The sequence below is a fragment of the Podarcis vaucheri genome (genome assembly GCF_965113315.1).
Source record: "Podarcis vaucheri genome assembly, chromosome: 7".
Lineage (NCBI taxonomy): Eukaryota > Metazoa > Chordata > Lepidosauria > Squamata > Lacertidae > Podarcis > Podarcis vaucheri.
The window spans coordinates 91,101,793-91,129,789 of NC_138765.1; the positions used below are offsets into that span (position 1 = coordinate 91,101,793).

Below are 27,997 nucleotides of genomic sequence, written 5' to 3' on the forward strand. Positions count from 1 at the left end.
AGAAGTTTACACTATAACTATAGCTCAGTTGCAGATATTCCCTTTGGGGGCAAAGTACTCAAGATGTGGGTAGGTACAACTTCAGACATGCTTGGACAAAACAGAGTGCAGTGGTACCTCGGGCTACAAACGCTTCAGGTTACAGACTCCGCTAACCCAGAAATAGTACCTTGGGTTAAGAACTTTGCTTCAGATGAGAACAGAAATCTTGCAGCAGCAGCGGGAGGCCCCATTAGCTGAAATGGTATCTTAGGTTAAGAACAGTTTCAGATTAAGAACGGACCTCCAGAACGAATTAAATTCTTAACCCGAGGTACCACTGTATCTGGACCCATTTTAATCCAGCTTCAGGCCTGGATTTGGGACTGAAACTGCCTCTGTCACCATGATTGATGACCCTTATCAGGAGAGAAGGAGGGCAGCCATGTAAATAAACCATGATACCTCTATAGCTTCTGATGCCATTGACCGTAGTATCCTCCTGGGCCACCTTCAGGGATTGTGTGTTGAAGGCCCTGTCTGGTAGTAGTGGTTCCGATCCTACCACCAGATGCTGTTCCTGCTCACTCCTCTGGGGATTGACTTGCAGGATCCCACAAGGCTCAGTCTTCTCTCCCAGGCTCTTTGAGATCTAATTGAAGCTGTTGGGAGCTGTCTTAAGGAGATTTGGACTGAGGTGTCACCAATATGTGGATGGCACCAAGCTCTAACTCCCTGCACCACTTGAACTTGGCTTGAGTTTTGCTCTTAGCTGCGGCCCTTAAATGTTCTCCAAGCACCATTCCCAAGGCACTAGGCAGAGACAGCCTGCCCTCACCCCCTGGGTGTTATCCTCCAGCTCTGCCCAGGTGCCACTAGGCTCCGACTTTATCCCAGCAGGCTCCATCCTGACCTCCTAATCTGACATAGAGCTGGGGTGCAGTTTCCAGAAAGTCTGTCCCCTCCCCACAACAAAATCCATTGGGGGTTTTCTTTTTGGAACCCCTCACCAGATATCATCAGCTATTAATGCTATTTTTTAGGAGCAGGAGAGATCTCCTGCATCACATGTCCTGATGATGTTATATGTCTAAATGTGAATATGTATATTCCCAGGAGACTGTAGGGGAATGAGGTTAACATCCCAGAATGTATCTGATGGAACTGTGTGTGTGTGTGTGTGTGTGTGTGTGGTTTATGTGCTGCACACTCACTGTTCCTTAATCTCAGCTTCCTACATCTTAAGATCAAGCCCATGCTGGATCCCTTTGTTTACATCATCTAAAATAGCTGTACCTTTTCTCAACCTCTGTCAAATGCTGGTAGATATGAAAAACATAATCTCAGCTCAGCTCAGAAAGCGGAAGGCTGAGACGAAGCAAACAAGAGGGACAGGCACATCACTCCTTGGAGCAAAGCGACTTTGATGGCACTTTGTAATGTTAATGGTTTGACAGTTTGGTTCCTCAGTTGGACCCAGCTCCTTCTTCCGAAATAAGTCTATAAAAAAAGAAACCAGCAAGAAAACACATGGGACAGCCTTGAGGCATATCTTACATTTTGGCTAAGTATGGACTACACTTCCCACAGCTAATGATGGTTTTCTCCAGGATTAGACATGATTCTTTGATTGAATGGGGTGGAGGGAGGGCTGAGCTATTTATGAGCACTCAGTGCATATCGGAGAGAGTGGATGTGTGCAATGCACGAGAGCAACGTGGAATGAGAATACCGTGTATTGATTGGGGTCTGTTTTCCTATATATCTATTAACGAAGTCAAACTAGCTCTGACTTGCCTTTGGCTGCGTTTATGGCTGTAGAGAGGTGAATAGGGTATCAAATAAAACACAGAATGTGTAGTTTTGCGGAGCAATAGTACTGGGGGCTTTAGTTTTGTTTTTTGTACTATATCTCCCAAGTTACACAAATTTACCCAAAGGGGAAGGGGACTTTGCTACACAACACAAGCTCCAGCAGGGCCAGCCCTACCAGTTGCTGCAAACCACAGGAGGGGAGGGCCCTGCTCACACGTTTCCTCCAGGCAGCTGGTTGGCCACTGTGAGAATGCTGGACTGGGTGGGCTATTGGCCCAAGGGAAGGAGTGGGCAGCAGCTCATTCTCCCTCCAGAACCCCCTGGCCATTTTCTTTTGTTGCAGGACTGAGCTAGGATGTGCCTCCCAGTTTACGATGCTCCCAGGTGCATTGGAGGGTGCGATCCCATCTCCACGTGGAAGAAAGATGCAGCTCCTGGTCCAGTTAAGTACTGTGCATTCATGGAATGCCTCAGGCAGCAAAAGGTCTTGGGGTGGGTCTCTGAAACCTCCTTAGATATTGCCTGCAGGAGCTCTGTCCTTAGCTAATCAAATGAGCTCTCACTCACCACTGAATGAGGTGCTGGAGCAGCACAAAATGTTCACAAATCTTCCAGCTGCTGAGATATTTTCAGCACAAAAACTGTCCCGTGTAAATCCTAGGGAGAGACGGGGTGATGTGTTGTTGGTGGGATGGGGTTCAGTAGAAAAGGGAGTAGGCGGTGGCACCACAAATAAGCAGGCTATGAGAGTGAGCGGAGGAGGGGAAGAGGCTCAGAGAAGGTACTGGATGTAGATACTGTATATGCCTTTGCAAATGTATGTGGTCCTCCACTTAGCAATCAGGTCGTTTTATGGATGCTTTGTATTGCTATTTATTCAGCTGAAATCATAGAATTGTAGAGCTGGAAGGGATCCCGAGTCATCTAGTCCAACCCCCTGCAACGCAGAGATGGTTAGACGTTATAATTTCCAGCCATTGGGAAATACTCATTATGTCAGACTCCTAATGCCGCCTTTTCTTGGGACACAAGCCTGAGATGGCCGGTGCTACGTGTGGCCATTGAGGCATGTTTTGCTGGCACTTGAAACCCACAGGCAGGTTGGCTTCTCCCTGTGCTGAGCTCTTGGTGTGAAGATCCTCAGGACATGGAGAGACAGAGGAAGCAGGCTCTAGGGCTGCCTCCCCCAGGCTGGTGCCTTCCAGCTGTTTTGGACTGCCAGCCTCAGCATTGTGTGACTGCCTGATGGCAACTGGAAAAGGCTGAGTCCCAGCAGAGTCCAACTAAGCTCAGTCTCCGACATCATTTAATTAGAAATAGAAATATCAGTCGGCATCCATTGCAAGTTCATCCAAACTCCTGTTCCCACCAAAGTAGTTGGGCAAAGATAGGCTGAGAAATGGTTCCGGCAGCCCCCAGCAGAATGGGGGTGACAAGGACCAAGCGGAAGCTCCGGTAGTGCCAGGGGCTGCCAACTACGACCCAGATGCAAAGGAAGGACCCAACTCTTTAGGCGGCCTTCCTCACCCCTCGGCCCCGCCATCGCCTCCCGCTGGCCTCCTTCAAGGAATCGGTGAGAAGGCACAGGAGCGGGGTGGGCGAAGGGAAGTTGGCAACCCCCGAGAGGCGGGAGGGCGAGAGAGCGGGGCGCTGCCCAGGAGGCACCTGCCCGCCCCTCCCGCTCGCCCGGGGCGGGGGCGTTGCGGGGCCGAGGAGCCGAGGGAGTTAACGTGCAGGCGGGCGGGCGGGCGGGTTTTCGCTCGGCATCGGCTCAGCTGCCGGCTTGGGAGGGGACGAGCCGCGCTCCGCCGCCGCCGCCGCCGGTGCCCAGCGCGTTACATCACGGCCAGCTCCGCCACCTCGTCCTCTTGCCGCCGCCTCCCCACGGAAGCTCCGCCAAGCCCGCCATGCAGGTAAGGGGGTCGGGGGGGGGCGCCAGGCTGGTCCCCTCGAGGGGCGCCGAGGCAGACGGGCGGGGGACGCGCCCGGGTGCCCCTCGGGATGGGAGGCGGAAGGGAAAGTTTGTCCCCGGGGTGGCAGCCCCCCCATCCTTTGGGGGCGCCGGAAGCGGGGCCCCAAGTGGGTGAAGGAAGCGGGTTCTGGGAACTGTTGCTGTCGCTGGTTTTAAAGTGCTTCTCAGCACTTCTAATGTTGAGACCACAGTCGGGCTTCGTCTCAGCCTCGCAACAGTCCTGCAAGGCAGGTTAGGAGGGTGGAGGAGGGAGGAAATAAAAGGGCAGCGAGGGAGCTTCTTAGCCGGTTCAGCGATCTCCAAACTTGCTGCTTTGTGATCGCCCCCTTTAAAGTGCTCTAGGCGGGGGTGTCTGCCCCCCCCCATCAGAACAGGTTCGGGTGGGTCTGCAAAGGCAGGCCAGGGTGCAACAAGGGGGGTGCAGTGGTGCAGCAATAAAACTGCTAGCACATTTGCAAAGCTAAGCAGGGTCTGGTTTTAATTTGCATGGGGGACCTGTTTTGAGATTCCTGCCTTGCAGGGGGTTGGATAGATGACCCTCAGCGCCCCTCCCAACTCTACAATTCCATGATTCTCTATGACAGGAGCTCCTGTTTCCAGGACTGGCTGCTAAGTGAAGGGACCATAAGTTAGGCAAGTCTAGGTTTGTATCTGGTCTCTGGCTCACAAGGTGGCCTCTTGCAGCCATCTGATAATATGAGGACTGTCCTGTCCTACAGGGTTGTTGCAAAGATTGCTGAAATAATGCACGTGGACTTGGGCTTTGAACAGTTGAGAACGCTGCAAAGTGTTGTTACAGCTGGTATTCATTTAAGGACCTGCATCCACCGCGGATCCAACGAAAGCCAGGAAGGTTGAAGTGGGGCATTTTGGGGTCGGCAGCTGAGGCTCCCCCACTCCTGCCTGCACTGCAAAGTCCACTGCACACTCAGCGCATATAGGGATTTCTCTAGCATGCTCCCCCCTGCCCTTTCCCCCTCACCATTTTACCCTTTTAATTCCAATCTTTTCCATCCACTCTCCAGACCTACCACTTTCCCAAATTAAGACAGACCAGGCAGATCATCTGCGTTTCTTTTCTAAGAAGAAAATTAAAATTAAAAAGCAAAGCAAAAAACAGGAACACAGGAGCCAAGGAAGCTTGCTTATACCAAGTCAGACACAGCTCAGAATTGCCAACACTGGCTGGCAGCACCTCTCCGGGGTTTCTGGGTGGCAGAAATTCCCAGCTCTTCCTGGAGAAACCAGAGGTTGAACCCAGGACCTTTTGCCTGAAAAGCAGGTGTTCTTCTGCTGTTCTCCTACAGCCTTTCCCTCAAAAGATTTTGAGTCCATTATGACAGCACCCTGCTGCAGAGAATCTTTTCTCCCAAGGAACTCAAGGTGGTGCCCATGGTTCTCCTCCCCATTTTATCCTCACAACAACCTTGGGAAGTCGGTTAGGCAGAGAGAGAGAGAGAGAGAGAGAGAGAGAGAGACTGGCCCAAGGTCACCCAGTGAGCTTCATAGCTGAGCAGGGATTTGAACCCTGGTCTCCCAGCGCTCGAACCATCATGCCACACTAGCTCCCCACCCTGCCCCCCTCATGCGCAGGAGCTGGCAGGAATCGGGTACTGTTCACATATATTTCCTAGGGAGGAAAAGTGGGTCTTTCTGTGCCTAAAATGGAGCATTTCCCACAATTATTCCCCTACAGGAAACCACTCAGAATGTGACAAGAAGAGGTCAAAACTGGCCCTTTCTTGCCAAGTAGCTGGCGAAATGGGCAACTCTGGAGCAAACCTGGAGTGACAGGAGCCTGTCAGAGAAGCCTGGAAGTTAGAGTGGCCTCCTTGGGTTTTTTGAGGTCACTTGGCAGGCCCCCCCCCCAGTGTTATGCAAAGTCTTTCCTTGTTTTCCACAGAGGAGACTTTTTCTCCTCCTCACATTATCATCATCACCATTGACCTTAATTCCCCAGTTCTAACCCCTCTCCCATGCAGTCTGCCAAGGCAGCATGTGAGCAACAAGTGGGTGTTGCCTAAGAGTGTGAGCAGCTTCTAACCTTAACCCCTGCCACTAGGCAGCTGTGTGCTACAAAGCCACTGCTCTCAGCCTCTGCCCCTCAATCGGGGGTGATAATTGCAGTCACTGACTCACCTTGCAGGGTTGTTGTAAAAATGACTGAGATAATGTTGCTGAAGGGGCTTTGAACACACAAAAGATGCTCTAAAAATGCTGCCTTTATTTTGGCTGCAGCTCAGCCGCAGAGCACCTGTTTGCCTTCAGAAGGTCTTATGTTCAATCTCCAGTGGCCACAGGCAGGGAGAAGTGGGGAGGGGGGCTGTCTGAAACCCCAGAGAGCCGCTGCCAAACAGTGTTGACAGTATTGAGCTAGCTGGGCCAATCGTCTGACTTGGTATAAGGCAGTTTCCTGTGTTCCTATTGGAGGAAGAGTTATGGCTCAGAGATAGACTACCTGTTTAGAATGCAGGTGTTTCCAGGTTTAGTCCTTGTAATCTTCAGGTAGGGTTGGGAGAGACCACACCTGAAATCCCAGAGAGCTGTTGGCAGTAAAGGAAGACAGTTGAGGTTTCATTCTGGGGCATAATTTAGCCCAGGCCTTGCATGTTAGCAGTAAGTTCCACGGAGTCTGATGGACTGTGCATGGTGTTGCCACCTGAGAGTAAGGGCTCGGAGCAATTGCTGCACCACCTCCCAGTTTCAGTGACCATTTTCTGTATGCTGACTGTTGGCAGTGAGGATGTGCTGCAGTGCTAGCCCTATTCCACCCCTGGGTATGTCCCTCTTTTTTATCACCTTCACTCCCCTCTTAGCTTGTTCTCAAAATCTCTTCCAGTTAGTTTGTGCAGTATCTTTTGCCTGAGCATCTTTTTACATGATAAGAGCCCCTATGAACAGTCTGCCCAGGAGATTCTGGAGTTGGGGACTAAGGTTGTAAGAAGGCTGTTCTCACCTGTATCGGTTACAATCAGTGCTGTCTCTGTTCTGCTGCAGTTTGGTTTCTCCCAAATTGTATGTTATTCATCTCACTGTCCACTATTTAATGTCAGTTGCATAAGTTATGTTATTTACATAACATAAGTTGCATTCATTTCACTGAAAAGGGAATGTGAAAAAGATTTCTATCCAGGGCTGTTATCAGGGGTCCCACTCTCAGATTTCCTGCTCTTCCCCACCACTTTTAATCATATTGTTTTCTTTGCTGACAAGATGTCTGAGCTCCCTTCAAATCACGGTTGAGACCTGAGCCATCCACCATCATAACATGATCAGAGGCAAATGGATAGGCCTGTGCCCCGAGTCTGGGAAGTACCTACATGCCATGCCCCCAATTCTGTCTGTGGCATTTTGACCGGTGACAGCCATTTCACCACATGTGCATCACGGTGCTCTCCTTGAGGGGAGAGCCTGCATGTGTGAACTTGCTTCTGAGGCTGTTCCAATCAAGTCATGATTCCTGCACTGCAGGGAGTTGGACAAAGGGCTCTTGGGGTCCCTTCCAACTCTACAACCTCTGTGATTCTGTTTCACTGTGGTTGCTCATCATGATATCTGAGAAAGCCTTCAGAGAGTGAAGTGGGTTGAGCCATAGTGGTTTGCAAGTTTGGATATCCATAAGAAAATACCACAGCAGAATCCAACCTCCCTCACTGCAAGTCATCCAGAGATGGGGTGGGGTGGGGGGTGGGCTAAAGACTTGGAGCTTGAAGACCTTGATTCCTGCACTGCTTGTTGAATCAGCTGGTCGATTACAGGACTAAGTCTGAGGCTGAATATCTCAACTCAGCCACAGACTTGTTTTGTGTCCTTCGACCAAGCATCCTTCACTTTAAGAGACATGCTCACAACACCGTCTGTAACATGTGGATGATAATAATCCAGGGTTTCCTTACAAAAATTATTCAAATTGATACATGGGCGTGTAGTGCTTTGAACACTTGGAAAGTGCTGCATAAGTTCTAAGGATCATTTCTTACTGTTTTAGCTACAGGTTATCTGGGTGACCACAAGCAACCTTTTTCAGACTTGTTTCCCAATGTGTAAAATCTGAATAATAGCAACATGTTTCATAGGGTTGTTGCAAGAATGAACCTAGGTTGTGGGACCTGTGTCCCTCCAGATGTTTTTAGAGCCCAGCTTCCACCAGCTCCAGTTTACATGGCCAATGGTCAGGAATGCTGTGAGCAACATCTGGAGGCCCAAAAGTTATCCATCCTTGAACGAGAAGTTGTAACACTCATTGTGCAGCGGAAGAACCCATATCAGCCACCTCCAACCTACATACTGACTGGGGCTGACGGGAGTTGTAGTACCAAACAGGCGGAGGGCGCAAGGTTGGGAAAGTCTGGCTGTGAGACTTGGCCTCTCCCCCCAAATCTGAAATTTCTCCCCCTTCCCTTTGCTCAAACTATTCTTGCTTCCCCCCACATTGGACTCCGGAGCTTCCTATTAGCCTCTGACCCCACCATTCCTCTATCTCCTTCTCCATTTCTCTCCTTCTTCTTATGCCACACAGTCCTCTTGGGTGAACCCAATGCCAGCTTCAGTGACTGATGCCTTTCTTATCTCAAAGAGCAGCTGCCAGCTGAAGCAGCTGCTATGCCAACTGACCCCCACTTTTTTCTGCTGAGGGGGGGGGGACAACCTCTCTTTCAGGCAGCACAGATGAGAGAGAGAGAGAGAGAGAGAGAGAGAGAGAGAGATGTGAGCACAACTGCACTCTCCCCATTTGTGATTCCCCGCAGCTGGTATTCAGAGACATCCAGCCTCCAGCCCTGGACGTAGAGCATAGCCAGCATGGCTAGTGGTCATTGAGAGCCTTTAGGATATTATTTATAGAACGACATAAGCAAACAAGTAAAACAGGTCCTTGCCTTCATTAAATTTATGCTAGTCTAAAGTTACACAAAGGGGTGAATGAGGAGGAAGACATCAGGAGAAGGGAGGGGAGGTTAACAAGGGATGAATGCAATAGCCCATAAGACTACACTGACTTTGTAAAGACAGCTCAGCTGGATCAGGCAAAGGGCCCATCTCCACGGCCAACTAGATGCCCCAAGGGGAAGCCCATAAGCCGGGCCTGAGCCCAACTCCACCCCACCCCACCCCACCTTTCCAGTTCCCAGCAACTGGCGTTCAGAGGTTTGTTGCCTCTGACAGTGCAGGCAGAACATGACTATCATGGCAGAAGAAGACAAGCAATGAAGACCCTTCACCCATTATCTGCTTTAGGTGTACGTTTAAAAGCATAAAGTATGAATGAAGCAAATAATATGTTTGCATGTGTCACAGGGATGTGCTTGTCAGGGAACCTGGATTGTCTGTAGAGCCTGTTAAGTGCACACTTGTGTTGGTAGCAACTCAGAGTGTGAAAAGATGACCCAGAGAAAGACCACGGATTCACTGGTTCAAGAGTTTGCTTCCTCTTACTGCTTTTTGCACTAAACAAAAGCACAAAGCTGAAAATTGGGAATGACCTCTCTCCCTCCCCCCATTTTTATGTCAATTGCAATTATAATACGGGGGGGGGGTGAGTTTGCATTTAAATGTGAACCTACCTAATTTGCACTTCCTGAAACAATATACAAATCAACCTTCAAAATTCACACTTATCTGATTTTTGCAGAGCAGTTCTCCCAGCCAAGAAATGTATGCAAAAATGCATGTACTAGGGGAAGGTGTGCATATAAATGCATATACTAATGAAAATAGCAGATAAAAACACATTATTTTAGGGAAAACATATTAGGGGAAATTGCATGTAAAAACTAAGGCTTTAGGATAAATTTGCACTAAAATGCTAATGAATTTCATGATAACTAATACAAATTGATATAGAAATGTGGAGAACTGAATTTAAGATGGGGAAAATTAGAAACCGAGAGAAACTGAAAAGGACAGATTCACCTCTCTCTCTTACTGCAAGGCAGCCGAAAAGTAACTGAGAACAATTGCCCACGGAACATATGGTAGACTTGCATAAAAGATGTTAGAAACTGGTAATCCAGCTCTCAGCAGATCATGGAAGTTTTCCCAGCTTGAGAGGGCAGTGGCTGGAGATGCATTTGCACCAACAGGAGGGATGGAGTGTTTTTTGCTTAGATTGGCTTGAAAGCAAGCCCATAAAAGCTTACACTGGTCCAGAATGCCTGTTCCCACAACAAGCAGAAGGTCCAGTTTCAATCCCTGCCGTCTCCAGGTGGGGCTGGCAGTTTTCCCTGCCTGCAACTCTGAAGAGCCACTGCCAGTCAGTGTAGATCATACTGAGTTAGATGGGCCAATGGCCTGACTTGGTATAAGGCAGCTTCCTAGGTTCTTATTCAGGATGATCAACAAGCACCGTGCGTGAAAGAGGCATCAAACACGTATTAAGCCTCATGTGTGCAAACACCCAGCAGCAGTTGTTGTTAGCATCTGTCTGTCTTGAGAGACAATGGAGTGCGCCTCCAGAGGTGAAGTTAAACCGCTGTGTTACCAGCACCAAAGTGGGTGCAGTCCTGGGCCTTGTGTCTGGAGGTCCTGGGCTGCCCAGACGACAGTATCCTCCTCTCGCCCTTGCTGATGGAGTCCAAATGAAAACAGAGCAATACATTTGACACCAGCTTGGCTGCAGGAATTGCTGGAAGGAGGCCTACAGGATGCTATCCAACAGTCTTAGGGACTCCACTATGGATTTGTTTAGAGTTTACACATAGAATCATAGAGTTGGAAGTGACCCAGGGTCATCCAGTCCAGCCCCCTGCAATGCAGGAATCTCAACTAAGGCATCCATGCCAGACGGCCATCCAACCTCTGCTTAAAAACCTCCAAGGAAGGAGAGTCCACAGCCTCCCGAGGGAGACCATTCCACTCTTGAACAGCTCTTACTGCCAGAAAGTTATTCCTGATGTTTAGTCAAAATCTCCTTTCTTGTGACTTGAAACCTCCCCTCCAGAACAAGAAAAAACAAGCTTGCTCCGTGTTTCAGGTGACAGCCCTTGAATATTTGAAGATGGCTATCATATTTCCTCTTAATCTTCTCTTTTCTAGGCTAAACATACCCAGCTCCTTCAACTGTTCCTCAATGCAGGGAGGGAATTGGTATCCCTGTCTGACTCTCACAGAGGCTGATTAGAAGGAGATAAGCCCTGAACAATGATTCACACTGAGCCGCTGAGTGCAGACTCCTGGCTGAGTGGGACTTCAGAGCTCCCTGAAGCCCTGCCTTGATTGGTTGATTTTTCCTGGCTCATGACTTGTGAATTACTTCCCTGCTCCTCATGCTATCAAAGGTAGCAGTTGGATGAAGGAACACTGGGCATTTCAGGCCAGGTAACAAACACCTAGTTAGAACCCTCTAGAACAGACTTCCTTTGCACTAATACTCCCACCAATTTAAAATTGTGTAAATACACATACTTATTGGGGAGGTGGGAGAGGAGAGTAAAGCACTTGTTTTGCTGGTTGGAGGATCTGGAACACAGAGAGAAGGGACAGTGGCTGGAGAGAAGTGGGGAAAGGGAGAAATGGAAGAGAAGTGAATAAATGTAGGGTGGGGAGCAAAAAAAAATGTAGTGAAATATAAAAAGGAAGGATGAGGTGGAGCAGGATGGAGGGAACAAGAAAATGAATGGAGCTGAGGGAGGATGAGGAAGAGAAAAGGGAGGGGACAGGAAAGGCAGCCAGAGGCTGGGTAGATGGAAGGATGAAGACAAGGAAGTGAAGAATAGGAGAGGAAGTAGGAGAATGATTTGCTCTGGCAACTTGGCCTAGCTCTGCTGCAATGCCTCTGCAGGTAACAGTAATAATGATGGCCATTCTCATCATTAATTATAGCCTTAATGAATACAAGTAAAACATAAATATGTACATAGGGATGAACTACCCCCCCCCCTTTATGGTGCCCTGCCCCCTGAACTCTAAGGCTGGCTATGGTCCCTGACTGCCACTCATGACCAAATACTGTCTTGTGACAACCTTTTTTGGGATTGTTGAGTCTCTGTGGCTCTTTGCGGAATGGGCCTCCTTCAAAGAGCGGCTTGATCTTCCTGTGCCGCTGGCTTTTGAAACAGGTGTGCCAGCTGGTGGCAACAAGGCCAACACCAATAAATAATGAACAACCTGCGAATGCCGAAAACAAAAGGGGGAGACGCTTGTCTGAATTATTGATGAATACAGAGAGAAGGATCCAGCAAAAAGATAGATAGAATATAATGACCTGTTTACCTAGTCAGTTATATGTACTTCTTAGTTCATTGTCATCTGCAGTTGGACAAACATTTGCTGGTCTATGTTCTGAATGTTTCGGTTTCCAGATGCCGAAAAACTGGAAGTAATTTCTTCCGTTTTTGAACGCGCACCAGAAGTTGAACGGGTTCCGCTGCGTGTTTTTCAGTTTTCAGTTGCAGCCACACCTTTGCGCCTCGATTTTCAAACATTTCAGAAGTCGAACAGTCTTCCGGAACGGATTACGTTTGATAACCAAGATACTACTGTACTGCACTTTGTTGTTCTCACCAATCTCAAATCATTTTTCCCCTTATGTCTTCCTGTTTTAAGAAGGAATGTAGGATGATCCATTGTTTCTGCTAAAACCTACATTGAATATATTTTGTTGGCATAGAAACATCAAACCGTGCCCAGAGGGCTTTTTTGCATAACATGCCAAGAAGACAGCCTGAACCAACTTGGTGACTGCCAATTGTCTTGGACTACAATGTGCAGGCTGGGGCTGATGGGAGTTGTAGTTCAAAACATCTGGAGGACATCAGGTTGGCAAAGGTTTACATTACATCAAGTTTTACATTTCCGGGGGTGAGAGAGGGGATTAAAGGGTTTCCTGCTCTTGATAACAAATGTTAACTGGCTGCCTTGGAGAGCTGACTGTCACCAAGCATTATGACCCCTTAAGACCTAAGTTACAACCTAATTTAAGAAGTTCAGTAAATGAGTAAATGTTTTAATGCAAGTCATAGTCTGAAAAGATTTGTTGAAATAATACAGCTGCCTGTGTCCCTGTGACCCGGAGGCAAAATCCAGAAGCAAAAATGAGCTAACTGGAGTGGAAACATGGAACCTGAATTTAAAGGAGGTAACATCAGCCAGACCTAAAATGGCATCTACATGTTAAAAGTGCTTTTCAGAAAACGATGCACAGCTTCCCCCACTTCTCCGAAAGCTAGGCTTGCTCTCCAGCTATTAAAGATGCTTTAGCTGAACACAAAACCACTTCAGAGGGTTGAATCATCCGCTGTGTCTCTGCAGCCAGGCAGGCTAGAATCCAGAACACATCGGCAGCAGCACCGTGGCCTATTTTTAAACAAGGTGTGCATGAGGGGAGGGAAGCATCTACAGTAGCTAGCTTGCAACAGGGTGTGGTGAGGATTTGCTGCCCTTTGGCAGAGTAGTCACCTTAGCAGAACAGAAGCCAAGCCAAACCTGTCCTTTGTTTGGAATGTTGTTGAGGAAAAGGGCCAATTTATGGAGTATCTCAAGAGAGGCTCAGAAAGTTAGCTTGACTGCAGAGGTGCATTAACCACTTGCATGCAAGCAATGATAATAGAATCAAAGAATTGTAGAGGTGGAAGGGACACCAAGGGTCATCTAGTCCAACCCCCTGCAATGCATGAATCTCAGCTGACAGATGGCCATTCAATCTCCGCTTAAAAACCTCCAAGAAAGGAGTCTACAACCTCCCGAGGGAGACCGTTCCACTGTTGAGCAGCTCTTACTGTCAGAAAGTTATTCCTGATGTTTAATTGGAATCTCCTTTCTTATCACTTGAAGCCATTGGTTCAGGTCCTCTCCTCCAGAACAGGAGAAACAAGCTTGCTCCATCTTCCATGTGACAGCCCTTGAATATTTGAAGATGGCTATCATATCTCTTCGCAGTCTCCTTTTCCCCAGGCTAAACATGCCCAGCTCCTTCAGGTGTTCCTCATCAGGCTTGGTTTCCAGACCCTGGATCATCCAGGTCACCCTCATCTGCTCACCTTCCAGCCTGTCAACATCCTCCTTAAATTGTGGTGCCCAAAATTGGACACAGTATTCTGGGTGTGGTCTGACCAAGGCAGAATAGAGTGGTACTAATCTGGACACTACACTTCTGTTGATGTACCCTACTTGTCACTTTCCCCCAGGATGATGAAGAACCATTAATGAATACTCTTTGGATTCGGTCAGTCAACCAGCTACAAATCCACCTAAAAGTTACCTTATTCAACCCACATTTTACCAGCTTCCTCACGGGAATATTATGGGGGACTTTGTCAAAAGCTTTACTGAACTCAAGATACACTATGTCCACAGCATTCCCCTGATCCACAAAAGGCCCTAGGAAGGCAGATTGCCAAGCAGTCTATAGCAGACCCTCACAGTAAGGTTACTGTTGTTTATTTCTTCAACAGTTTTTACCCATTCACTCAGCTTTCCATGCTTTCCATGCTCCAGGTCATGGATTTCTGCACATCCTTTACATATAGTGCTACTCCTCCTCCCTTCCTGTTTGGTCTATTCCTTTTAAATAGGTTATATCCCTCAATTCCTACATTCCAGTCATGAGTCAAATCCCACCAGGTAAAGCCTATCAGGTAATATTTGCCATCCTGTGTTAAAAGCTCCAATTTGTCTTGCTTGTTTCCTATACACTGCGTATTTGTGTAGAGACAACTTAAACCATGGGTCATTCCCTCCAGCTGCTTCCTTCTTGTAGTTTCTTGCCCTTTAGCAGCTTTCTGGAGCACCACTTCAGTTTCCTGTGCGTCAATGAGGCTGTTACCCCCAGTATCAGCTGTTCTTCTGTCGTTTGTAAAGTTGTCACTCTCCCCTTCAAGATCTAGTTTAAAGCTCTCCTGATCAGGTTCTTGAGACGCTTAGCAAACACATTCTTGCCAACTGCTGTGTGGTGCAGCCCATCTTTTGCCAAAAGTCCTTCCTCAAGGAAGCGGAGACCATCATCCAAGAAGCCAAACCCTTCTATAGCCATGCAAACGTCAGAGATGAGGAAGTCGGCCATTGTTGGTCCCAGAAAGGAAAGGTGGCAGATTCAGTCACATGCCCAGACACAAAACTGGGTAGGTGGGAGGGAGAAATCAGCTTGGCTGGAAGAAACAAGAAACTTGAACAGCTAACTGCAGGAAAAGATCCCAGGAGCTTGAATTCATTTCCGCTTGGCCAGACTTTCACTCGCTCTACAGGATTTCACCTTCTTGGGGCACTTCCAGGCTGTTGATATTTTCGGTTACAATTTAATCACATGTTGGCATAATTCAGGTTGCACAATTAAAGTTGATCTGGAGCTCTTGTGCAACAAACCACTTCTCTCCTGAATCAAACAATTTTCAGTAAGAAAGATGTACCAGGAAGTCTGGAACAGCAATTACTTGATGCAACATTGTCTAACCTCCCCACAAACAGATCAGAACGAATGCTTCAGTCACCAATATCTAACCTCCCCACAAACTTTGGTCACCCACACCATACTTTAAGAACACATTAAAAAAACACGCTGCTTTTTCCAAAGAATCATGGGAACTGTAGTTTGTTAAAGGTAGCTCTGTAAAGGGTAAACTATGGTTTCCAGGATTGTTTGGGGTAGCCATGTGCATTAAGTGTGGGTGGCACCTTTATGCTAACAAATCAAGATAAACACGCAATAAACAGATCATCTAGAACGAAACTTTTTTTTTATATTAAATGAAATATTGTGGTTTGATGCGTTTTTCCTGAAACCAGTTTTGATCTGAGTTGAGACAATGAATGACCTAGCTGCTTTTTAAGCTGGTAATGCCTGATACTAGATCAGCTAACTGGTTTTTGAGGCTACTGCCTCTTCTTTAGTTTTCTTTGGTTTTATGTTATTGATGCATTTCTGAAACAATTGTACTGTATTAGCAAGTCAGATCAGCTAGATAAGGTTTGCAAGAGCTGAGCTGCCAAATCAACAGATCTTCAAATATCCCAAGGGCTGTCACATGGAAGAGGGAGCATGCTTGTTTTCTCCTGCTCTGGAGAGGAGGACTTGAGGCAATGGCTTCAAGTTACAAGAAAGGAGATTTTGACTCAACATCAGGAAGAACTTTCTGACAGTAAGAGCTGTTCAACAGCGGAACAGATTCCTTTGGAAGGTTGTGGACTTTCCTGCCTTGGAGGTTTTTAAGCAGCGGTTGGATGGCCATCTGTCAGGGATCCATGAGCTGAGATTCCTGCACTGCAGGGGGTTGGACTAGATGACCCTCAGGGTCCCTTCCAACTCTACAATTCAATGATTCTATGATTCTAACACTTGCCAGACCTTCTTCTCCCTTGCAAGTTAAGATGAACTATGCAAAAACCAAGTTGACCTGTCAGAATTGGATCTCTATGAAGAGTCCCCTGATTGTTAATTTAATGCAGGGTTTTTCAGCCAGAACTCTGTGAGCACCTTGAAGAGTTCCACAAGAAGCTTACAGTCTCTTACTTCAGCTACTTCATATTCCCCTCTTCTCCTGGCCATCCCCTGCGCCCTGCCAGTCATAGGCTGCTTCCAGGCACCCTGTTTACTGAGCACTTGTTTTGCACAAAATTTGAGGGAAACATAGAAGACATTGATCTTTTATTGAGCATTCATTCTGGTATTTTGGGAGCAGTTATACAGAGTTGCATCAAGGCAGTGTTAACCTACACTTTCCAGTGCATTTTCCTCATCACCTTCTTTATGGCAAAAAGTTTGGTGTGTGTATGTGTTGCCACCTGAGACTTAATTCCAATACCAACTTAATAGTGTCACCTGAATTTGCTTTACCTTTACCTAACTGAATCACACCTGAAAATAGCAATGGTCTGGAAGTGCCTGGTAGACCAGTTCAGTCTTGTGATGCCTCTTGGAATCTTCCATTTTTCGGGGCTGAATATACAAATCCAGTCTCAATTTGTGAGTAGTGTGAAAGGCAGGGTGTACCCTGTGTTTTACCAATTTATTACTAGTTTCTACATAGTTTGTCATCCAGGACTGCTTCTCCCCAGACCCTGCTATCATCCTTTGAGGCTCTTCTTCGTGTGCCTCCACCATGAGAATTCTGGAGGGTGGAAACATGAGAACGGGTCTTTTCCGCAATGGCTTCCCTCTTGTGAAATGCTCTCCCCAGGGAGGCTTGTCGTTATATATGTTTAAGTGACAGGCAAAAACATTCCTCTTTTTCCAGGCCTTTGGCTAATGAAGCAATCTATGGTCTTTTAAACTGTGTGTGTGTAGGATTGGTTTGTTTGTCTGTTTGTTTTTCCCCAATAGTATGTATTTTTGTGTTTTTATATTTTAAACCAAGAAGGGTGGTATAAAATTGTATTATTATTATTATTTGGTAGCAGGGAGGGTATGGGGCTGGGGCTTTTCAGGATATCACAACGTGTGGCATGGAGTATTTGACTAAGAGGGAGTTGAAAACCACTATTCTGAGGCCTCTTGTACCTGTTCTCTTTTAGGATGACAGCAAGGAGACCGATGGCAGCCTCCTGGGTGATCCAGGCCAGACTCCTCCCGGGAGGAAGGAGAACGTGAAATGGCAGAAGCCGCGGCTCACCCGCAAGGCTCTGATGAAATGTTGCTTGGTGAAGTGGATCCTCTCCAGCACTTCTCCCCAGGGATCAGGTAAGGAGTGCAATGGAAGCGTCTGCTCTCTTTTGATTGCCTTCAGCAGTGCAGATATTTGTCATTTTTGAATCAGTAGCAGTTATTTCAAAGGTGAATGCAGTGCATCAAGTTCAGTTCATTAGACTAGAGCAGTGATGGTCAAGCTTGGCCCTCCAGCTGTTTTGGGACTACAATTCCCATCACCCCTGACCACTGGTCCTGTTAGCTAGGGATGATGGGAGTTGTAGTCCCAAAACAGGGCCAAGTTTGGCCATCACTGGACCAGAGCATGGTGCTGATAATGCCAAGGTGGCAGGTTCAGTCCTTGTATGGGACAGCTGCATATTCCAGCACTGCAGGGGTTGGACTAGATCAGGGTTTCCCAAACTTGTCTCTCCAGCTGTTTTTGGACTACAGCTCCCATCATCCCTAGCTAGCAGGATCAGGGGTCAGGGATGATGGGAATTGCAGCTGGAGAGACAAGTTTGGGAAACCCTGGACTAGATGATCCTCAGAGTCCCTTCCCACCCTGTGGTTCTGTGATTTTATGATTCTAAGTAACAATAGAACACATAGCTATTTACCTTCGCACAAGGGCAAATCCTTGTGGTTAGCAATCCCCACACAGTGCATCCTTCATAATAACATAATAATAACAGCAAAACAGCATAATATTAACAGCAAAACTCTATTACAAGTGGGAGACAAAGAATATAAAGTAATCAGAGAGTTGGAAGGAACCCTGAGGATCATCTAGTCTAACCCTCTGCAGTGCAGGAATATGCAGCTGTCCCATACAGGGATCGAACCTGCAGCCTTGGCATTATCAGCAACACACTCCAACCAACTGTGCTATAAGGCCAGGAAAACTGTTTACACATCAAGATATGAAAGCATAAGATTGCCAGTAAGTGCCATGAACACGATGGGAATACAGTATTAAACCATAAATACAGATGCTAAACATTCCAGATGTATACATAGTATGAGGCAGGATGCTGTGGGTTGTGTTCCTTATTAACATAACTAATAAAAGAGCTCCAAGTTGAAGCAAATATGTCTGTCTTCAAAGTGCCACATAAAACTCTTGATTTTGGGGTTGGTTCTCTAGAAATGAGATAATGCCACACTTTCCACTATGAAAGAGTAGGTCCAGTTGTGTCCCTCCAGTGTTTAGCAATCGTTAGTCTTGCTGCCGTTAGTAAGTGCCCAATTAGATCTTTGTCAGAGACGTCCAGGCTCTATTAACAGAAAGGTCTGAGAGCAGTAGTGTGTAGTCAGTGGAATAGGGAGACTAGGTTAGTCCCCAAAATGTTCCTGGTAAATTAAGAGTGTTTATAGTATTAAAGCTTGGTACCTCCTTCTCAAAGCCCAGAAAGCTTCTGCCCGGCTTAGGCAGGGAGGCGTGGTGCTCACGTGCACAACATCGTCACACGAGTGACATCGCTCTCGCAAGCTGTCGCTTCCGGCCCTAACTGTTCCCCTATGAAAAAATTCACTGCATGTCACTGTTTGAGAGCGCCAATTGGTGGGTTCATAATTAAATTCTGGACTATAACTTCATCAAAAATGGAAATGTCATGTGGCCTAGAGCTCCCTAGGCTGAGGAGGTTACTGGTTCAATCTCTGGCAAGTCCAAGTGTGGCTAGGAATGGCCTCCATCTGAAATCCTGCCAGCATTGGCGAAGCTGCATGCTCTGGCACTGGGGGTGGAGAGCAGGCAGGGGCGTGGTTGGCACGCATCCCGGGGGGCATGGTGTGCGTCCTAGGGGCATGGCACATTGCCCATGGGGGTGTGATGTGCGTCCTGGGGGCGTGGTGTGCATACCAGTGAATGGCTGGTTCGACTGTCATTCTTCTGCCAAAGAAGCTGCAGGGTTGGGTGCTGGGTGGGGAGTGATGCACATGCATTCTGTTCCTTTGGTGGACACTTCCAGGTGAGGCTTCATATCACAAATGGGTCATTCAGATTTGCTTCTTCTGTGTGTGCAATTGGCATGAGAGCTTGCACATGTTTCACAGAAATTCTGCTGTTTCCTGTCCAGTGAATGGGGCTTGATGGAACGTTTTGCTTTGGTCCTTCTCCTTAACCGCTAACCAGAATATTTGGCCAGCTAACTCAACCTGTGAAGAGCAAGATTTTGCCACAGCTATAGCTGGCTTCCAGGAGGGAGCCTATTTATTTGGAAGGGGCTATTAGTGGCAGATTGCCGTTGGTGGGACAGTCCCAAGTGGGTTGGCTCAGAAGGGGAGTCATCCTTTTGTGTGTCCCCCTTTAGGGTATGGGGAGGGCAAAGTTGATTGATTGTTGGTGGGCTTCCTCCTAAATGAGAGTGGAGATGTGTGAATTTGCCCGGCTTCCAAGTGAGAGGGAGAGGCTGGGAAGTTGCTTCTGCCATGAGAAACATAAAGGCAGCTCACAAATATATATCCAGTGTGATTGGTGGGTATTTTGTGGTTTTGCTATTTTATATTGTTTTGATTGATTCATATAATATTCCTTTTGTATTAATATGCAGTTTATCGCTTTGGCATCCTTTGGACCAAAATGTGGTCCATAAATAGACCATCACATCACATTGCATAACATATTCTCCCCCACGCTCTTCAATAGTTCTACCAGTTCCACGGATGTGCATAGTTATTCCTCTACTTGTGTGCACACCTTAAAAAAATCTTCACGTGTGCAGCAGCAAACTTAGCAGCAAAATAGAGGCATTGTGGGGTTTTTTTTAAGGAATGGAAATGCAACATCTGTTTCTAAACATCTGTTTCTAAACATCTGTTTCTAAAAGTAGTAGAAGATCTTGAGATTATCTGAATTTGCCTTCTGAAATTTAGGGTGCCTAAAACTGGCAATTGGTGGAAATCGGTAAATAGGTAGTTTGGGCTACTGGAAGCAAAATGGTGGTCAGTTGAGGAGCAAATGGTGTTTTTTTATAAAATAAATAATATTTATTAAGGTTTTAAAAGTAAACATAGAGTTATACAGTACAATTCATACAGATCATAAATAGCAATTTAAAAAGAATAGAAAGTTGAATAAAAAAGAAAGAGCACACATAGAGAAAAAATTATATGAACAAGAGAAAAAGACAATGATTAGATATATAAAAAAAGAAAAAAACAAACATAGAAAGTTTAAAATTAAGTCATCCTTTATCTCATTACCATGAATCTTTGACCTCCTCACACCTCCCCTTTTGTATTCCCATTTAGAAAGACCTTTCAGCAAATCCTTACCCTCTGTCGTTTTTCATGACTCTGTGTCATCACCTATTGTAAATATATATTTTTAAGTGTTAACAATCCATACTTGCATGCTCTTAAAAAACTTTTTACCAATACCACTTATTTTCCATCCAACATCATTTTAACTTTCCTTAATTTTACAATATTTCTGCAAGTAGTCTTTGAATTTCTTCCAATCTTCTTCCACCGACTCTTCTCCCTGGTCACGAATTCTGCCAGTCATTTCTGCCAATTCCATATAGTCCATCACCTTCATCTGCCATTCTTCCAGAGTGGGTAAATCTTGTGTGTTCCAATACTTTGCAATGAGTATTCTTGCTGCTGTTGATGCATACATAAAGAAAGTTCTGTCCTTCTTTGACACCAATTGGCCGACAATGCCCAGGAGGAAGGCCTCTGGTTTCTTCAGAGGAGCAAATGGTTTTAGTGGGTGTGCCAAGAGTGACCACTCACCAAAACAACATGACAAATTACCCACCAAAAGGATGCGCTAAGAAAACTCCCCACCAGCCAGCTACTATGGCAGATTTATAAGTTTTTGTTTGTTTGTTTTTGTTTTCGCAGAAAGGGAAAATCTGGCTTTAATTGGGGAGGGGTAGAGGCTGGCATTTGGGTTTTAGCAATGTTGTGTGAATGTCATGAAGAACCCGAATGCAGCGCTCCTTCCAGAGCAAACTCCTTTCTGGAAGCTCCTTCAAAAGAACTTCACTTTCCATTTGTACCCAGAGAAGAAGGGACTGAGGACCTAAAGTACATATTGTTGGGTCACTGGCTCCCTCTAGTGGCAAACATACAATTTACTGTCTGAACTACCGGTACTTTTTTAGCAAAGGATTGTCCCGCTGATGCTGCAACCTAACAAATCTGACTTAGGAGACCCAAGTCTGCCCAGTGTACTTAGGGGTTGCCACCTTTTTAGCTGGCCCTGTTCTGGTGCTTTTAATGCCACTCAGACATTTGGCAGCTGAAGCTTTTTCTGACATTCAAGGGGGATAGTTTCACTTGCTGAAGTCCTCTGTTTGTGTCAGCTTACTGTCAAACTAAACAGGGCTACAGCGCAGCCAGTTTTCAAATAAAAGAAAGGCAGCCAGCTGCATCATGAACTGTGAGGCTCCACCTCTATTTGTTCCCTGGTCAAAGCAGAATGAGGAAGTCTACCGTAGAAAATGTCCCCAACATCCCAGCAGCTGAGATGCAAGAGATCAGAGCGATGTAGCCCTGTATCTTCCAGCTTCAGCTTTGTGACAAAGACCTGGTCTATGTAGGGCTGGCCTACATTCAGCCACCTTGGGGCACCTTGGGGCAGAAGCAGAGGGGCAGGAAGTAGACAGACCGGGGGCGGGGGGCACATATGGCCTGCCAAGCTAGCCCGATGCACTCAGGTGCCGTGAGGGTACCAACATGCTTTGAGCTGGCCCTCGATATAGCGAACAACTGTACTAACTCAATCATGGAGCATCTGCCTCAAACGCAGAAGGCTTTATTTGTTTTATTTATTGTGTTTATATCCCACCTTTTTGTCCAAGGAGCACAAGATGGCATACCTGGCTCTCCCTCTTCCCAATTAACCTGTGAGGCAGGTTAGGCTGAGAAGCAGCGACTGGCCCAAAGCCACCCAGCGAGCTTCATGGCTGACTGGGGATTTGAACCCTGCTCTCCCTGTTCCTAGTCTGACACTCTCGAACCGCAGCAACATGCTAGCTCTCAAAGGTTCGGTCATTGTGGGGGTTGGCTGGAAGATCAAGACTGGAAGCACCTTGGAACAGCCTCCGCCCCCAGTTCTTGCTTACATTACTCTGCAAAGGGCTATACGTAGTGGTGACATACATGTAAAAGACAGCAACATTCTGGTGTGATGTGGTGTGGTCCAAGCCTTAGTGTGAGTCAGATTCCAGGGACAGTGATGGCTTTGTGTGTACTTCTGCAGCCACTGCAACTCCACACCATCTCCAGGAAGGACTGGCAGAGAGGCATCCTGGTCTGAAATCTGGAGGGCCACTGCCAGTCAGTGCAGGCTCTACTGAGCTAGATGGACCCATGGTCTGACTTGGTATTAGGCAGCTTCCTATGTTCCTGTGTTGCTCTTAGGTACAACCTGGCAACCCATCTCTGATATAATAAAATGGCCTCTTGAAATAGTTTACTCAGCTACTTTTGTTTCTAACAGTCCAGTTGTGTTTTGCTTCCCATGAATACCATGAGCTCATGGTGACGCTGAAGGTTCTCAAGCTGGTGGGCCTAATTCTGGAACGGTTTGCCACAAGCAAAATACCTTGCAGAGCAATGTCAGCTACCATTGTGTTCATACAAGCTGTGTTTCGTGGCAGTGCATCAGGCTGGGAGACAAAGCACAGGAAGCCTGGTCTGTTTTTCTTGCAAGCCCTGTCATGCGCCTTCTTTATGCCCCCGTGGTATTATCTGTAGGGAAAATAAGCAGAAAATATGTTTATAATGACTCTTGATCCACATTCTTGATGATTGTGGCTTCAACACATATTGAAAATTAGCATTTTAAACCAGCATTGTTGATATGGAATTTGCTGATGGAAAGGATTGTTTTTATTTATTTTTTCTAAATCATGGGCTCTTGTTTAGAAAGGCAAAACATCCCCAGGGCAGTTTGAATGAGCTCATGGTGCCCTGGAGGGGGGGTGTCACATGCATGCCAGAGGGGTGTGTGGGTGCATGCCAGGGTGTCTTCATGTGCCCGGTTGCAGGATGTGGAGGGTGAAGGAGCCTGCTGTGCCACCCCAGCCCTTGCCACTGACCCCACTGGAGGGACCCTGCTCTGCACCAGAGCCAAGCAGAGCCGTGCTGGGCCACCTGCCTGCCTGCCTGCCCTCTCACTGGTGCAGGGGGAGCCCAGACAGCTGACATGGCCCTTGATGGGCACAAACTAGGCACCCCCATGTTGCACCCCAAGCATGGACCAGTTCTCATCTCAGCCACACTAGGAGAGGAGTGCTGGGCCAGGGTGTGGTGGGGGTGCCTGCATGAGGGTGCCTGCTTTGCGCCCCCTCAAAAATCCATGCACAGGGCCACGGCCCCTCTGGCACCCCCATGCTATGCCCCTGCAAGCTGTTATCAGTCATGGCACTGGGATCCTTGCCATTCCTCAGCAGCAACCATAGGCGCCAACTCCTAGGGGCCAGGATATCTTTGGCCCTCCCAATAAAATATTTGAGCTCCCCTCCCCCCAAGTTGATGGGCATTGCCATTCAAACGGTGTGTGTGCACTATGTAGGGTGATCAATTAGGTGGGGTGGGGATTACCTGCCCCCCATAGTTTGTTCAAGTTGGCACCCCTGACGGCAACTAGCCTTTGACAGCCTGGCTGAGTTGTCTGTAGTGTGTCTCCAAACTGCCAGGCCAGTCTGTAAGTGTGACTTCGCACTGACCCAGCTCAACAGTGACTGTGATCCACACAGTTTAACATAACTGAAACTGGAGATGTTGGTTATAATAACAATAATAACAACTTATTATTTATACCCCACCCATCTGGCTGGATTTTCCCATATTGCTACCACAGGCATAGAAATGAGTGTGATTTATTGGGTGGATTTTGCACATGCCTTTTAGAAACTAACAGGACAAACAATGTCTGTATCTGAAGCTCTGACACAGCCTTCTTGGAAATGCATCATGAGCTGGAGTGCTAAAGCCATTATGCCTATCAGATTATGCTAATATATCATATATCAGGAATATTGCTGCTGCTTGTGAACTGCAGGTGATGAGCCGGCTGAGCTTACTCCACAATATTCTTATTCAGAAATTGCTAATCTTCAATTGTAGAAAACAATAAACTGGAATCAGACCCTCAAACAACAACAACAACTTTTGTATGCTATACTTAGGAACCGTCCAAGGTTACAAAACAAAATGAGTTGTTCTTCTTTTAGACTTGTCTGCTGATTTCCGATCCTTTAATATTTTATTGTCATGTTTGCAACCTTGAGGTCTCAAAACTTACTTTAAAGAGAAAGCCCAGCCCCCATTTGTGGCCTTGAAATTGTATACTTCCCATTCTCAGTCTTGCACATCTGAAATCCTGCAAGATCTCTAGGCAAAGGCATCCATAGTTAACACTTTCAGTAGGAGAGGAAATCCCTGACTGTAAAAAAACACCATGTTTTGTCACTGAGAAATAAATCAACCAACCTTTATTGCAGTTTACAAACCTAATCTGAAACCCAGATTGCGGCTTTCAGGAGAGCATGTTCCATGAACCCACCTGCGTATTTTCTACACTGGCCTTGCCAACCTGGTGCCCTCCTAATGTATGGGACTACAACTCCCATCAGCCCCCGCCAGCACTGCCGTATGATGCTGAGGCTGGTGGGAGCATGGCCATGTTGGCTGTGGCTGATGGGAACTGTGGTCCAAAACATCTAGAGGGCACCAGGTCAGTACCTTGTATCTGCCTTCTCTCGATCAAATACCTTTCAGCAGGGTTCTCCCTCCTCCTTTTTCCTGCCCTCCTGTAGTACTGTTACTGGCATGCTGAGCCCAGAACTTGAGCTGGTGAAGCTTTCTCCATCAGTGACCTCCATGCCAGGAAAAAGCCACCCTGGTCCAGTGAGGCCTCCTGTCTTCAGGACCAGCCTGGCCTCTCTTGGCTGATGCTCCCCGGGTTGTTTTTCAGAGTTGAAGAACCCCAGCTCCAGCTTTTCCTCCGTGCTGGTGTCCAATAACACAGGGGGAAGCAGGAATGGTCTGGTGCTGAGCTCTGTCACTGATACACCTTCCCGTGGGATCAGTATTTGTGGACACAGCATTTCCTAGTCTGAGCTGTAAACCAAGGGAGGTGGTGGTGGGGAATGGACTGAGATATCACCTGCAAGGGAGGAGAGGAGGCTGGTTCTGCACTTGAATGGAGAAGCAACTTGAGCCTGGCCAGTTCAGAGTGCGTATAAGAGGGGGGAGACCACCTTAAGAGCCTACGACAGCTGGTGGCCCCCTGTGGTTGCTGCTCTAGGGCTGAGAAATCAGTGTGGCTCAGGCAGGGCCACGTTTAGGTGACAAACGTCAAGGTTTGTCATTGCCCAGAGTGTGTTGCATGAAGGAATGGGACTTGGGGGGGGGGCAGTTCCTAGAGCAAGCTTCATAAGCCTAGCGCCTTCCAGATGTTTTGGACTACATTTCCCTTCACCCCCAGCCAGAGCGGCCATGTGATGCTCTGGCTGATGAAAGCACAGCTGTACTGGCTCTGGCTGATGGGAGTTGTGTTCTGAACATCTGGAGAGCCACAGGTTCCCCGTCCCTGATCCAAGTCTTACACGTGCATCATGTCATATCTTGGCTACAGCAGCATTTCAGGTCCCAAAATAAAATGGTTGCAGAGGTGCCGACTTGGTGGCACCAACCAGTGACGCATGTGCCATTGTGTCATGACATCACTTGCACTATCACATGTGTGCGAAAATGGGCTCCTCGCTCGGCCACCTCCCCTCGCTGCCTTATCTCTGCTGGCTGTCCACTGCCCCCGTAGCAACTAGGCCTTGATTTCAGCAAGGCATTTGACAAGGTCCCCCATGATATTCTTGTAAAGAAGCTGGTAAAATGCGGTCTTGACTATGCTACCACTCAGTGGATTTGTAACTGGCTGACTGACCGAACCCAAAGGGTGCTCATCAATGGTTCCTCTTCATCCTGGAGATGAGTGACTAGTGGGGTGCCACACTAGTCTTGGGCCCGGTCTTATTCAACATCCTTATCAACGACTTGGATGATGGACTCAGGGTCATCCTGATCAAATTTGCAGATGACACCAAATTGGGAGGGGTGGCTAACACCCCAGAGGACAGGATCACACTTCAAAACAACCTTGACAGATTAGAGAACTGGGCCAAAACAAACAAGATGAACTTTAACAGGGAGAAATGTAAAGTATTGCACTTGGGCAAAAAAAATGAGAGGCACAAATACAAGATGGGTGACACCTGGCTTGAGAGCAGTACATGTGAAAAGGATCTAGGAGTCTTGGTTGACCACAAACTTGACATGAGCCAACAGTGTGACGCGGCAGCTAAAAAAGCCAATGCAATTCTGGGCTGCATCAATAGGAGTATAGCATCGAGATCAAGGGAAGTAATAGTGCCACTGTATTCTGCTCTGGTCAGACCTCACCTGGAGCACTGTGTCCAGTTCTGGGCACCACAGTTCAAGAAGGACACTGACAAACTGGAACATGTCCAGAGGAGGGCAACCAAAATGGTCAAAGGCCTGGAAACAATGCCTTATGAGGAATGGCTAAGGGAGCTGGGCATGTTTAGCCTGGAGAAGAGGAGGTTAAGAGGTGATATGATAGCCGTGTTCAAATATATAAAAGGATGTCATATAGAGGAGGGAGAAAGGTTGTTTTCTGCTGCTCCAGAGAAGTGGACACGGAGCAATGGATCCAAACTACAAGAAGGAAGATTCCACAGCAACAGTTCAAGGTGGTCTGGGCCTCATTTGTAGGCAGGGGGGCGGCGGTCGTGGGGCACGCTGCGCTGAGCGCCCATCTTTGTGAAGAGGCCTCCTCTGCCCCCTCAATATTGTAGGGCTCAGCCCCCTGTCTACAAATATTACAGGGGTCGAGGCCTCAACAACCCCATAGAGATGGTGGCAGCAGTCACAAGGTGGGTTAAACATGGCCAACTGCACTGAAGAGTCAACAGGGTGGGTTGGAACTTAAAAGAACAAGAGCAAATCACTACGAATCTATTGCTGGGAAATGCTTGGAAGTCACCCATGAAAATCAGAAGGGCTAAAATTGTGTGCCTGGGCACAGGAGGGTGCTGTGAGTATTAATTAGAAAATTGAAAGTTCCTTCTGGTGAGCGCAAAGCACCCATTCCCAGATGAGGCCACCTGCTGCCTCTCTGCAGGAGTCCTTGCTCTGGGCTTGCCGCCTTCCAGTCAGCCCCCTCGATTGTGAGTACATTATTCTACATACCTCTGCCTCGGGTGTGTGACCACATCACTCATTCACTGCCCAATGCATCTCTCAGTGTGAAAGTGAACTTTCTCAGGAGCAACTCTGGAGCTTTCATTCCAAAGGGTGTGGGTGTGAGTGGCCTCTAGTTCCCAGAGATGTGGGAAGTGTGAGCGTAACACATTAAACTCTGTGGAGGCCCCATGTCAGTTATGGGGGGCTCACAAATTATCTCCTAATACATGCAACCCGGGAAGGTAGCCCATCTAGAAGAAGGAAGACTGTTCCTAAACCTAGGCTAAGGAATAAAACCTAAGGCAGTTGGATGGTGCCTTGTTACTCCTCCTTTTGGCAACTCCTGCAGCCAAGATGGTGCCAAATGTCTTGCTCTGCTTTCCTTTGGACCACATCAGAAGAAGAAGAGTTTGGATTTGATATGTCGCTTTATCACTACCCTAAGGAGTCTCAAA

At 47.3% G+C, this 27,997-nt stretch overlaps 2 protein-coding genes across 4 annotated transcripts in view; both read left to right on the top strand.

Annotated features, from left to right (window-relative positions):
• Nucleotides 1-27,997, top strand: part of NEURL3 (neuralized E3 ubiquitin protein ligase 3) — a 215,137-nt gene that overhangs the window by 169,507 nt on the left and 17,633 nt on the right. The gene's annotated exons all lie outside the window — the stretch shown is intronic.
• The window catches only part of KCNIP3 (potassium voltage-gated channel interacting protein 3), a 115,012-nt gene that overhangs the window by 7,369 nt on the left and 79,646 nt on the right, over nt 1-27,997 (top strand). Inside the window, exons 1-3 of one of the 3 annotated variants that reach the window (XM_082230444.1) lie at nt 3,604-3,617; nt 3,675-3,707; nt 17,207-17,372. In XM_082230444.1, coding sequence (XP_082086570.1) covers nt 3,702-3,707; nt 17,207-17,372 — 172 coding nt within the window. In that variant the 5' untranslated portion in view covers nt 3,604-3,617; nt 3,675-3,701. Of the gene's footprint in view, nt 1-3,541; nt 3,708-17,206; nt 17,373-27,997 lie in introns of those variants that run through there. The other 2 variants (XM_082230443.1, XM_082230442.1) reach the window with 2 other exon arrangements.